Below are 14,000 nucleotides of genomic sequence, written 5' to 3' on the forward strand. Positions count from 1 at the left end.
CGCAGTACCAAGTTACCATATACAGAAGAAAGGTACGAGTCGCGCTCAAAAGCTAGCCTTACTCACATTCAATGAAGAATCATTGCAGCCATTTCTTGTATCTTTTGGCATCGAAGAGCAAATTGTCTAAAAAATGTCAAGTTTTCACACAGAGATGATGCCAGATGCAATGAAAGTAGCTGGGAAGATCCAAGCTCATGCTTGCTTGAGTTGGAGTCTGCAGTTGTTCAAGTACAAATACCGATCCCAAAAAAAAAAGGCACAAATCCCAGGCACAGAGGCAACATCATGAACAATTGATATTTAAACTTGCTATCAAATTGAGTAAAGTCAAAATGTCATCAATAAATTTGCATACGCCTACAACTACTACCACAAAATCTTTTACACTTCAACGTATAAATAATCTTAAATGTTGGCCGGTACAAGCAATTAAGCGACCAGATGATCATGCAGTGCACTGTTAATAATCCTCATGCTCTGTCGGTGCTGACTTTTTCTCCTCCCGGTTGGGTTGCTAGCTTACTCTCTGTGGATGCCCTAAAGGAGAAATGAGTTAAAACACGTTAATGGAAAAAATAATTTTTTTACCTATTTTAGCTTAAGTAGTTCTATACAAGTAATTGTGCGAGCTAGGTGTCACAAACTTACAATGATGCTTTCCTACTACTGCCTTGAATTGCTAAATTATGAGCTGAAATCTTCTGTGAACTACTTACCATGTGATTTTTTATGAAGACGCCAACAAGTGTGATTTTTTTGCACTTTAGTCCCAGTCCTACTACTTAGATTGGATTCATATTCGATCTTCAAATTGCTATGGTTGCACTCATTAATCACACTTGATCTTTTTAACAAATCAGTTTTAGTACCTCAGTTTTACTCATAACTCCAAATTATAAAACATACACGTATTAGTCAGATACAACCGAGTCTAACACTGAAGTCCTTAGTTTGATATCAGAAACAGAGAAGATTCAATAATTAGAAACCAAAACACGCAGACAAAGATGCCAAAAAAGAAATAAAACAAGATCCAAGGATTGTAGAATGAGAATACGAGAACGACCCTTTTTATTTAGGTTTGAGAGGGTAAGGCGACAACCACGGAGTAAAACTTTGGCCAAAAACTATCATTTAGCTATCGTCATAGAAAACAATTAAAGAATTCATCTCGCCTGCAGTCAGAAGCCAGAAAATATGGGAATTCACCTACGGATTAAGATTTACGTGTAAAGAAACAAATGAACGTGTCAAGTGTCAACGTTGACAACCATATAACTCAGAGATCAAGCAGATCCAGTATCCAAATTCTATAGCATAATGGCCATCTATGAGATATTCTGCCCTTAGCTTATCTAACAGAGGCCAATTTCCATATTCTAGCAGAAGAATTAACTTTCTGACTCTAAATCTTGCAAGTTGCAACGTCAACACAAGGAAGTTCTATACAACGCACAGAAAGCACGAACACAGGTCTGGAAGACATCGAAGGATGAAAACAGCTTAGACTTTCCACAGAAATTAGTTTGGCCCAGAATGGTATTACTTCTATCTGATCTTCCTTTATATCCTTTGTTCAAGGACTCAAATAGAATGTTGAACCAGCCACTCCTTGTCTTCTTTGCATTAAACTAATAATGGTTTATCCAGCAATACCAGAGCAAATCAAAACTCTCAAAAAGATTTTCTTTTTCTTTTGTACTTGTAGCACAGACCTGAGAAAAGGGTCGTCGCTAATCAAAAGAAAGAAAGGAATGTAAAATGTGCATCTACCTCTCTATAGAGTTGTGAGAAGATGGTTCAAGTTGATGTATAAGCGTGGAGCGCACCAACGACATCTTGGCAATTTCGGAAATGGCAGCGTGTCGGACCCTGGGGACTTCACTAATCAGATCCTCGTATGCTGCCTCAAAAGCCTCTTGCCAGAAAATAGGCAACTTCACAGTCTTGCTCTGAGTATACACATCCCACAAACGCCTCACCATCTTCTCCCTCTCCTCCACTTCCTGGAATAGAAGCCCCGTTGTCAGGCATTAATAGGAACCCATACATCCCTAACAGTTTTACTAAAAGAGCATGTATGCATTATGATAGTATTGGTAACATGTTTATAAGTTGCTTGATCTTTAAACATAAACTGCCTCTAACAGTTTCAATCAAAAGCAAGGCAACCTAAGTTAAGCTGTTTGATTGAGTATTACAAATCAATTTTCAAGGAAGTAGCAGTAGCAAAGATAATTTTGCTAGTAAGTTGGTTAAAGGCTGACCGCAAGATTGCATCAACAACAGGACTAAGTTGTCATACACCAACCCGCAAACACCCAAACATTGCAAAAAAAAAAAAAAAAAAAAAATGAAACAATTATAAACAGAAGAAAAATGTATTGAGTAGTACCAGAATATCGAGGTCGTGGTGAAGTGGGGAGTCAAAAAGGTCATCGGAGACATGGTTGAGGTGAACCGAAGACCATTTGAGAGTGACAGAGCCAGTGAACATGGACCAGAATGCTAGCAGAAGAATTGCAGCCAAGGCCCAGAACTTGTATTTGCTTCTACCCAAAAAGCCACCCTCAGAGGACCCCTCTTTCTTGTTGGCAGCAGCATTTGTTGTTGTACTTGCTGCTGCTGATGTTGTCGTTGTCTGTGCTTCTTCGTCTTTCATATTTGACTACTATATTTTTGCCCCACCCAAAAAAAAAAAAAAAAAAAAAACACTAACCCTCCTAAAAAGGTTAAATTCAGTCCAAATTTTATCGATTCTAGTGCAGGGGTGAATTGATTGTGTCGTCTGGGGTTGCTTCAGTTTCCTTTAGTTAAGAATGCAGAGGCTTACAATGTCAGACACCGACAGTCTGAGCTGAGGATTGTGGGGGAGAGAGAGAGATGGAATGAGTGGAGTGATCAAGTGCACTGCGAAGCATCGGATAACGTGTGGGTCTTAAAACTCCACCGACGGGGGCGGGCTCGACCAGATGAGATGGCAGTATTAAATTGGAGCGAGTGAAATGAGTGTAATACCTCAGTATACGACACCAGCGATGGCGATGGAGTGGCTTGGGAGTCACAAGGGCCGCCCGGATCCCCAGCCCCCGCGCCACAGCTTGGTATCATTTTTATTTTTTTCTTTAATTTAATTGTATATATATAACGTTAATAATTGCTCTACTAATTATTTTTTAAAATTTTTTTGCAAAACATTGAACGTGAAATAAAGTCACTTTGATCTTTTGAATTTATTTCTTCATGTTTGATGCCATATAAAATCTAAATTAATTGCTATTGTTTCTTTATACACAACATGCAACATGTATCAACAATAAATTGATAGAAGAAATTATATCATTTTAGCACAAAAAAAAAATCATATTATTATTTATATCGTACTATATATTTATGCATGATAATATCATAATATATATTTCATGATAATACATATATATAATTATGGGTGGGGAGCATGGCAGGGCCCTTGTTCGCACCCAATTTGGAGCAAGGGGAGAAAAATATCCCCATCTTTTCATCCTTCGCTCCCTGTCTCGTTCTGCTGGACAGGGGCAGGAACGGTTGCCCTTGTCCAGCAGTTTTGATCATTTTTAACAGCGTGTAATTTTAATTATACACGACGTAATTTTATTTGCACGATATGTAATTTTAGTACAAAATTTTATAGATCTCACATACGTTGTGAAAATTGATATATAATTAGTGATCTGGATTGCAAATTTTTTTTTTTGCCAAAATCTTGCCGTGAACAGTTCAGGAGCGGTCACCTGCCCCTCATCCTGTTTTGCTCTGCTCCATTGCTATCCTTGACTCGAAGAAGCGTACGACCAATACGAGGAGGACAGTGAGATCATAACGCAATTCCAACACAACAAATATATAAGAATTCACAGTAATTAATGTTAATGTTCAACAAATATACTTATAAGAATTCACAAAAACAGTAACCGAATACTTCTGTTGTGTAAAAGGTCATGTAATTTGTAATGAGTTACAACGTATTTAAAAATTATTACGTCGTTCAAGAATGATAATTGTTGTATTTCTATTAACGAACATGTAGTGGCTTTGGACTTGCATTATTAAAAGCGCCTGTATTCAAGTCTCGCTGTCAATTCAAACACGCTTTTGATAAGCAATTTTTAAAGGCCAGTGTAAGCGTGGACTGCTTATCGGGAAAGTATGATGCAAGAAATCAAAAGATTGTTGAGGGGCTGATCTATAAGCTTAATGGTTGGATGATATGGTTAGACATCGCTTACAAAAATCATTTAATTTAATGAATTTGTATAAATAATTGGTAGAAAACAAGAAATGAAATAGATTGTGCATAGGAAAATTTAGAATGATATCCTTCTGTCACAAATGTGCACAAACAGTCTGCTATATGTGGAAAGACATTTAAATGAACAACAACCAAATTAAACATGTATATAAAATAATAAAACACAAAAAATGTATAGGCTTGCAATATAACGTATAGCAACAATATATAGTTGAGATCGATAGGTAAGTAGTGTAATACCAGTTATATATATTATGCTTTTCTTTTCTTTTTTTTCACAACTTTAAAATCCGCTTGCTTGAATCTCATATTACATACTACTATACTATACAATACAGTGCCAAAATCCTGGGATGGTATCACCATCCCTCCCCATTTACAGGCTTGCGAAACGTTTGACCAAAATCCATTAACAAGCATATTCAATAAGCGCTGTCAACAGAACAGCCGTCGTGGTGAAGCATAACACTAGCTTCATACTCCACATTATCTGTAACTGGAGGAAATCAATTGAGCGGCGACATATGTATGCTATTAAGATGATACCTAGTATAACCTGTGCAAAGTGCAGGCTCAAGATTAGAAGAGGTAAACAAACACCTGGTAATATTCGACGAAAACTCGCCATAAAGCAATCACATTAAACTACGCTACACGGAAACACAATTTCGCAAGCATCAAATTACAAAAATCATTTTGGCTAAATTTTGAAGCAAGCCAGAAAGCCTATTCCCATAGCCATTTACAGATGCAGCCATTCTTCCTCGCAGATAATTCCCCGAATTCAAGCACACTTAGAGATCACAGGCTAATGTAGACCTTAGACAGTTTCTCTTCCGACTGAGCAGAAGGCAGGAAACAAAAGAAAGATTTTTGTATCAAGTACATGGTCGTGAAATTTGTGCACTAAAAGCCCGCGCAAAAAATGAAACTGGCTCAGATTTTCTGCATATTTTTAATCAGAGACAAATTTCATATGTCCAGTCATATTTAAGCAGTTCATCACGGCCAGTAAGCAAGGAGAAATAAAAATCTTTAAAATCACATAAAAAACAAAAGCTAAGGATAAGAAACTATTTAAACTGTACTAGATAACTTGATAAAAGTGAGTTTGTTTGGATAGAGAGAATTTGGTTTGCTTAATTTATTCTCACAAATCCCAATCACCTTTTTATCTTCCCAATTATCTTTTTATCTCACATACATCACATCACAAAAAGTGCTACAGTAAATATCTCAAATAAATCATCCAAATAAACTCTTATCCAAACAAACTCAGTACTGAAGCAGGTAGATACACGTCTCAGAGATGTTCCAAAAGAGGAACTATGCAGACATTCAACATGGCATCAGATTCAGACCGCCCGTCTGCTTTTTTCTCATCACTGAACCAAAAGAGGCTAGGATTTTATCAACCACACTTGACTCGTAACTTACGTAACTAAAAGGGCACAGAGCAAAATCAAGAAACCAGATTAAGAGTTCTATTACTCAGAGTTCAGATGACTAAAAAGGGGGCCACAATAAAATTTAATCTAATCAAAATAACACTTTCTGCCGCTAAGCTGAGAAAAGTACAGTTAAGTGCAAAATCAGCGAACCAAGGGAGCATCAGATAATAAGCGGAGTTGTTTAGTCTACATCAAAATTCAGTGTGTAGGATAAGATTATTTTCATCATTTGCTCTCCCACTGGAAAGGTACTATTAACCAATAAATAAAAATAAATAAAGAAAAAACTTCCATCATAAATTACCCTGATGCATGCCTAAACTCTTTCAACGAAACAGTAAGTCACAGAACATAGAAAAGTTTCTTAAAATGCTCGTAAAATACAGCTTAATTCCCAACAAAAATGGCATCAGATAATAAGCGGAGTTGGGTAGTCAACACATAAAAATATTCAGTGTGTAGGATAAGAATTTAGCAATCGTCATTTGCCATTAACTAACAAATTTGCTGATTTTTTATACCAAAAAAAGAATAAGCAAAAAAGAGAAATAAAATTCGTTAAACCTAAGAAATACAATATCGGAAGGTCCATTTGACGCCAAGGCAAATTAATGCTGCTTATAAAATAGCAGCAATGCAATGGGCTGGTAAGCCATCCTAATTCCACTTTCTGCACCAGCTATATCTCCTCGTACACCTTTTAATTACTCATTAAATTTCACGAGGAGAGGGTAAACCAGATGCAATTGTAGACATACAACACCCCCCCCCCCTCCACCCCAAAAAAAAAATGAAATGAAAAGAATATACAAATTGAGGGTGATACGATGATATTAGGTTCTGAAGAGGATTTATTTCCTAGTGCGGAGTCAAAGACGAGGTGGACGGATGAAGGATTAAGTAGAGCTCCTGAAGATCGATCCTAAACATTACCTGGAGGCGCTGAACGGATGATGCTTAAATAGGACTTTGGCGCAGGCAGCGGCTAGGGTTTTTCTTCCTTCGGCAATGGTTGCTAATATGACAGCCGCAGCAAGCGTTTTCCTTAGTACTAGTGGTACAGCGCACCATACGTGTGCAATTTAGAAATTAATTTATGAATTTATTTTACATTGATTTTTTTTTTTTTTTTTTTGGGTTAGTGAACATGACTTTGCTCTTTTAAGATTTTTTACTTAAGACTATTGTGTGTTTATGAGTAGTTATATTAGAATGATATCCTTTGGTAGTTACAATGGAAATAAGTTAGGGTAAAAATAAAAATAAAAATAAAAGTAGCAAAAAATATTTGCACCAAAACTCAAGACTCCCATAGATAAATTTTTTGGATAAACTACTTATAAGTTATAACCTTCTTGTAATTTTACATAATGCCATATTACCCCCTTAAACTTTCAAAATAAGCCACATAATTTCTTATGATTTTATGTATGGTGAAAAATGGACAGAATGCACAATTTGTTATGGCGTTTATATCAAATACACTCTAAAAACACGTGAGATAAAATCTCAATCTCCATGTAACCCCCTTATGATTTGTACAAATATCCATTTTACCTCTTTTGATTTTTGCATTTATCCATGTAATTCTTTTATGCTTTTATACAAGGTAGTTAAGCTATCGATTGATTTAGCATTTAAATAAAGGCACTATTAGTATTTCAATTAACAACATTACATAGGTTATTTTCTGTCAAATTTTCACTTTACATAAAATTATGAGCGAAAAATTGATATAAGGGGGTCATGTGGCAGTATATGAAAATCATATGTAATCTACCCTAATTTTTCCGGGTTTCTTCCACTTTACCCCTTAAATCTTCATTACTACCATTAACTACTCTCAAGGATGCTAACGGTGTGAAGCTTACGAGTAAAAAACCAAATTAGCCCTTCTCCTATATGAAGATTTTTCAAGAATTTACCTTATGCATATTTATCACTTTTGTTCCTAAAGTGATATTTTAGTCAATTAAAATTAAGAAATTTGAAAAAACACAGGAGGAAAATAGAATATCTTGTTGAAACCACTTACAACCAAAAGCAGTATGCCACTTGCATTAAGTGCTGAAAATGGACTATGTGCCAGAAACTATTTAGCCTTCATTTGGAATTTTCTCAAATTAGTTGTTAATGGTTTGATATTATGTGACTGTATGTAATCATACTCTTAGTTTTGAAATTATACTATGACACATTCTTTGGCTTGAATTTTGTTAATATATTCTCAATTTCCTAGCCAATTGTTGTTAGTTTCGTCTTTAACTTGTCACGAGAAACGTTTTGATGTAGACTTTTGTGCAATTTAATGTTAATTTGGGTAACATAAGGAACAAACGCAAATACTAAAGAGTTAGCATATTGGTAAAGGTGAAAAGAAGAGTATTAAAGTCTTTCTATAGAGTTAGCATGGTGGAAGACAGGGGTGTCAATTTTTGACACGACCTGAAAACACGATACGAACCTAACACGAAATTAATGGGTTTGGGTTGAGGTTTCCCGGATTCGGTTCAGAATCGAGTCGAACCCGATGAACCGGGAAAGAAATCAAGTCGAATTCGGATCACCCACGATAACCCATTTATGAATTAAAAATAATTTAATAAATATAAAAAATATTTTATCTAACTAAACTAAATTACTCTTTTTTTCCAAGGGCATTAACCATTTAATCCTAAATGAATTTGTTTAACTTGTGTGAAGTTGAAATTATTCTGTTTGGACAAATAATGTATTACATTATTTTCTACTTTTATACTGTTTTAATTTATTTTAGATTTGGTTTGGGATTATTTTATTAAAATTTTTATTACTTGATTATGTAATTAACCTTGTGTGAAATTAGTTCTATTAAAAATTATAGTCTATTAAAAATTAGTTCACTTTACCTCCTATAATTTTGTATTTGTCTATGTAGTCTCCATATGCTTTTCTATAAAATGGTTAAGTCATTGATTGATTAAGTAAGGGCATTATTGATATTTCAATTAATGACGCTACATATGCTATTTTTCGCCAAGTTTTCTCTTTATATAAAATCGTAGAGGGTGAAATAGATATTTTAAAATGTTAGAGGATGTCGTGTGACAATAGATGAAACCATGGGAAATTATATATAATTTACCCTTTTTTTAAAAGTGAAGAGTTTTTTCCCCCTTCATTTTCTAACCGGAGCCCGTTTTGGAGCATTAAATTGGTAGGTAATTGGTTAAAGACATCATGAAAAAACTAGTGCTGAACATAGGAAAACCAGAGTTTAGTTGTACAAACAAAAAAAAAAATGAAATCGAATATAAGCTCCCATCGAATTTCAACGACGATTTTACAGGCGACTGAGACAAATTTAACACCTGCAGCACGTTACAAAATTTATATGTGGATGTTGGTTCAGAACCTAGTGCAAGATGTAATTTGAACGAGTTCCAACTTCTTCCAATGGACTTGGTGAATATACATGCCGATCTTGTATGTCATCCGACGAGAGATTAATCAGCAGAAAAACTTCTGTCACTCACTTTGTATGTACAAGCAATTTGGAGTTAATACAACTTGAATAAAAATGTTAATCTGCCACTCACTTTATATGTACAAGCAATTTGGAGTTAATACAGCTCGTTTCACCTGAAAACAGTGTGCCGTCATCCCATCCCTTGCTCTTCTTGTTCCATCTCTTTCTTGACCTCAGCAGGGGGCAAGAAACAATCCAAGGACAAACCGCATATATTGAAGTCAATCTCTTCAATCCTCCATGTCTCCTCAATTTTCCATTTTCGATTCAATTTGGACCCGTACCGATAAATTGTTGCATTAGTCCTTCCATTGTGTGCTATGTTAATGCCTTCAACATATCTATAATCTTCCAGGAACGATTCCATGCTCGTTTCGTAGAAAACGTTATCATCCCCCTTTGCAGCCTTCATTCTCACTAGCTTTGTATCCTCGAACTTAACGAGAAGCCCTGTCCGCTGGTTAAAGTATCCCCAGATTGTGTGGTGGACGATTTCTGTGTTCGGGGTACTTTGAGCCTTGAGGATGTCTAAATTTGTCTCCAGCTTGAGCGCAAAACAATCTTCGTCGTTGATCCTCTTCTCTCCGATGCAAACCGCCTTTAGGAATAAGTTGGCTGTTGATCTGGGATCCAAGCCCTGCTCAGTGTTCACAACCAAATCATTAGAACTGTTAATCGAGTCGAGTATTTGGCTGCCGAGCTTGACTCGAGTTTAATTCGAGCCGAGCTCGACTTGAGCTCATTAGGAAAACAAGCTTTAAAATGTGTTCGAATTCGGCTCGTTAAATGTACATGTGGCTCGAGTTCGAGCTCGAGTTCGACTCGTTTATCACAAACGAGTCGAGCTTCACGAACTCGAGTTCGAGTTCGTGCAAATTAACCTTAATAAAAACCTAAAATTTTTAATTTTTATAATTTTGATTTCTAAAATGACAAATATGCCCTTCATTAACGAGTTCTAACGAGCTACTTAAGTTCGGCTTGTTAACTAAACGAGCATGTTTCGAGTTCGAGTTCGACTCGTTAACCAAAATTAACGAGCTGAGTTCGAACCTTAACGAGCCGAGCTCTAACGAGCTTTCGAGCTACTCGATTGACTTAACAGCTTTACAAATCATATTCAGATTTTAAGACGATGTACTTGCCACTTTTGCCGATCGTATTTATTCTCTCCTAAATTAACTTTCAGATATCTATTTCGGATAAATATAGCAACTAATTCATTTATTTTAGCATATGCAAACTTTTATTTAGACTAGTCGAAGGCGTAAATTTGACACATTCAGATGCGTTTGATAACTAAAGATTTTAACAAAGAGGTATTGTACCAGCAATCGAAGCGGAGTACCTGAAAGAATCTACGAAGAGGTCTTGGGGGACCTTTTGAGGCAGTTGAAGTTGAAGATGATTGACTCCATGCCACTTTCCCATCACTTCCGGCACTTACATTGCAGCCAGAAACAACTAATTCAAGGTACCAAAGATCAGGGTTCTTTTGCCAAAGAACGAAGCCGCCAACTTCACAACCGCGCTTAGGTTTAGCGTTTGCGTTTTGACAATTCTCGGGCTCATCTGACGTGACCATGCTCACTTGCCCCACAGCATACATGCTATTGATTGAATTTAGCACAGCATGGCCGCCAGTTGCTGCTAAATATTGCTGTACAATATATTTTGCTGTGGAAGCTTCCTAAGAGTAGAAGTAAAAGAATTACCGATTAGGGGTGCATGGCTCGTACAAATCAAACTAATTCTTTTCTTTCTTATCAAGCATACATAAATTGGTTTCCTAGATATTATGGGAAAACAAGTCCTTTATTAGTGCATTTGTTTGTTTTGTAGAACAGGTCATGGAACATAGAGGAGAGCAGAATATTACGACATACTATCCAACCATTCGCTTTGGATCCTTGTAAAAGGGTGCCCCGTGCATCAATATCTTTCAATTTGCAAATCTTCGTTCAGAGGTAAAATAGTCCAGAAAGTAAAATGCAGTTTAGACCACACGACTCTTCCATCTAATTTATCATTCAAAAGGAAAAAAAAAAAAAGATTAAGAACAAATAACACGACATGGAAATGATCAACACAACTTTTCCTGCGGAATTTATACCTTACGAAATTCATCTACTCGACAGGAAAAAAAAAACCATAAAATTGGCTAAATTAAGAACTATATTGGAAAAACAAAATGCATAAGGTGAAATCTTTTCTTTAAACAATTGTAGATAAAGAGATGCATGGAGTTTGTTAGGCCTTACGATGGAACCATCCTTAATAGGCAAAATGATAGCGTGGTCAAGCTGAGCCTGGAAAGGAATGAAAGCTGAGCCAACGAGTTTTAACAGTAACGTGAAATGATCATTTCTTGAAGCAGCGGTGGTATATGCAGACTGCTTATCCAATCGCTGAGCCTTCATCAGGTTCCGCATATTCTGCCATCTGTGGGCTGCAGTGCTCCCCATCTTTGTGAACATTTCTTCCGGGATGGGCACTTCCAAAACCGTATCAAGCCCATCTTCTTTGTCAAGATTGGGACACAATTTCCTCATAGAAGTTACCATGTATCCGGCTCCAGCACAAAAAAAAAAAAAGATGCTCAGAACGGTTGTTTATCGTTGAAGAAGGAACTGAAAAGATTGAAGGATGCCTTTCTTTTTCTTACCAAACTTTCTCTGTCTCGAATTGTTGTTTGTTTGGATGAATTTCTGCGGGATCAAAATTGGAAAATCGGGGAATTTTGAAAAGTGAGAGGAGGTGACATTCTCTTTTGTTTCCCTTTTTTATTTCTTGCCTAAGGTGCTCCTTAGTTGTAGCAATCGCGTTGGCACAATATTGGGGGCTTGAATTTGTTGATTCATTTGCTGTAGTTTAAGAGAAAACCCACATGTAATTCAAATTCTATTATTTGGATATTTTAATTCAAATTATAAAAAGGTTACATATATTTTTGAAATTATAGGAAGGTTATGCAGAAAAGCGCTAAATTGCAAGGAGGTGATGTGTAATTTATCCTAAGAAGTAGTAGTTGATTCAAGGACCTCAATGTTAATCCCTTTCCAACACAAATTATTGAAAGTGATCTGACTTCTTATGGACTTCAAACTTCGCGTCACTGATGGACCGTTTCTCAACTTTTTTTTCTTTTATTTATGAATGTTCCTCAACCTTTTGAAGTAAAAATAAAAATGATTCCATCTGTTTGGTTTGATCTTTGATGTAATTTATGCATAGAGAATTTTCACCAAGGAGATACTATGTCATTTTATAAACGACTTAAATTGTGGCAATTTGGAAGAATATCTGAATTTCCTTTTAATATTAGATGCCGGTTATATTCAAACTCTAATGTTATTTTTTTTCAAACTTTTGAAGTTAATTAATTAAATCTAATCTCAGATTGAACCCCAAAAGCTGGCAACTCTTGAGACAAATCTGGGGATTTAACTACCCAACCCCTCAATCCCGAAGAAACGATGTGGGACTACGGAAAAGTTAGTAGGACAGTCTCTATTAGGCCTTAAAGAAAAATCCACTACCGAAACCGACCCTGTGTTCCTTCATTTTTACCGGGGGATCATTCGAATGGAAACTACTAGACTGGACGATGAAGAGTACAAAACTCATATTTTCTCAAGTGTGACATATTCATTCGCAATTTATTAGTTAATTTACTGTTCTTATATCAATACTCGCAAGTCAAAGGGCAGAAGATCACCACAGGATTAATTTGATAGAGCCGGGAAGCATCAGCCAATTGAACGAGATTCAAAAACCAAGTCTACATGCATGCTTTGCTGAATTCTGGACGATTGGGATCAAAGAATCAAGAAACTGTTAAACTAAACAACTTTATGATATCGAGTTTCTAATTCATTGGTTTATAGCACTCTAAAAACGCTTAATTCTATACATGGTTATTTTACTTGGTCAAAACCAAGCGTTAATGAGTTTGATCCATTGCGTGTGAATGGTAGTCTGTGACTTGGGAAATAAATTATCAGAACATCGTAATTAGCTTCAAAAGACTGGATTTATTCGCCTTTGGCAGCACCGATAATCCCATGCAATGATGGAGTTTGGCAACATATATGTATGTTTCAGGGGCCAAAAGAAATAATGGTTGGACTGATATGGTTAACCCTCCATGAAACCACAAAAACCGACGAAGGCCGAAACAGGGAGTCAGGAACTCTGTCGCTTTCCAAGCAAGATGCAAAGCGACATCGAAGGAATAAAGCACCTCTTTTCCCATACCCATTGCCTGAATTTTCTTGGTGGCGTGTTTCTTTCCCCACTGCCTGTTTAACCTTAGCTCTTCGGACTCAGGGCAGCAACGATCTTACAGCCAATGTCGTGAAGTACAATTTTTTTTTTTTGGAAAAAAAGAAAAAAAACCTTGATGTGCTATTGTAACTAAAGAGTGTGTTGAAAACAATGTTCAATTTATAATTTGGTGAAGGGTAGTAGAAACTTTGCTGGAAGATAGACAATAATGACAAACTCATCTAAATCATCTACGTACAAAATAATTATCGCTATTATCGTATGGTTTACTGCTAATACACAAAATTCAGGGTAATGATATTCCCCAAGCGTATATTCGAGAAGAAATGGAGACCTACAAGTTGTAACTCATAAATAGTTAATAATGAGTTACAATTTGCTCACAAAATGTTACACCATTCAAGAATTTAGTTGTAATCATAATTGTTGCTATTCTCTTTTTTTCAGTACCATCGTTTCTGTC

At 36.1% G+C, this 14,000-nt stretch overlaps 2 protein-coding genes, 1 long non-coding RNA gene and 2 other non-coding genes across 6 annotated transcripts; all 5 read right to left on the bottom strand.

The window, feature by feature from the left end:
- Positions 1–277: 277 nt before the first annotated feature.
- LOC113712898 (uncharacterized) lies at positions 278–2,988 on the bottom strand. 2 transcript variants are annotated; one of them, XM_027236529.2, is made up of 3 exons: positions 2,399–2,988; positions 1,777–2,009; positions 278–540 (listed from the first exon to the last, which is right to left on the bottom strand). In XM_027236529.2, the coding sequence occupies exons 1-3, from the start codon at positions 2,663–2,665 to the stop codon at positions 474–476; spliced, it is 567 nt and encodes a 188-aa protein (XP_027092330.1). In that variant the 5' UTR covers positions 2,666–2,988; the 3' UTR covers positions 278–473. The 2 variants fall into 2 exon arrangements, with proteins under 2 accessions (XP_027092330.1, XP_027092331.1); XM_027236530.2 differs by having other exon boundaries at positions 278–529; positions 2,399–2,915.
- Positions 2,989–4,520: 1,532 nt separating this feature from the next.
- Positions 4,521–6,807, bottom strand: LOC113711629 (uncharacterized). Its single transcript, XR_003453115.2, has 2 exons — positions 6,676–6,807; positions 4,521–4,847 (listed from the first exon to the last, which is right to left on the bottom strand). It is a non-coding gene; the product is annotated as an uncharacterized lncRNA (long non-coding RNA).
- LOC113713141 (small nucleolar RNA R16) lies at positions 5,896–5,979 on the bottom strand. Its single transcript, XR_003453469.1, has one exon. It is a non-coding gene; the product is annotated as a small nucleolar RNA R16 (small nucleolar RNA).
- LOC113713139 (small nucleolar RNA R16) lies at positions 6,145–6,235 on the bottom strand. Its single transcript, XR_003453467.1, has one exon. It is a non-coding gene; the product is annotated as a small nucleolar RNA R16 (small nucleolar RNA).
- Positions 6,808–9,023: 2,216 nt separating the features above from the next.
- Positions 9,024–12,075, bottom strand: LOC113711101 (uncharacterized). Its single transcript, XM_027234259.2, has 3 exons — positions 11,512–12,075; positions 10,599–10,940; positions 9,024–9,887 (listed from the first exon to the last, which is right to left on the bottom strand). The coding sequence occupies exons 1-3, from the start codon at positions 11,812–11,814 to the stop codon at positions 9,381–9,383; spliced, it is 1,152 nt and encodes a 383-aa protein (XP_027090060.2). The 5' UTR covers positions 11,815–12,075; the 3' UTR covers positions 9,024–9,380.
- Positions 12,076–14,000: the final 1,925 nt, after the last annotated feature.

This window comes from Coffea arabica, chromosome 10e (assembly GCF_036785885.1).
Source record: "Coffea arabica cultivar ET-39 chromosome 10e, Coffea Arabica ET-39 HiFi, whole genome shotgun sequence".
NCBI lineage: Eukaryota > Viridiplantae > Streptophyta > Magnoliopsida > Gentianales > Rubiaceae > Coffea > Coffea arabica.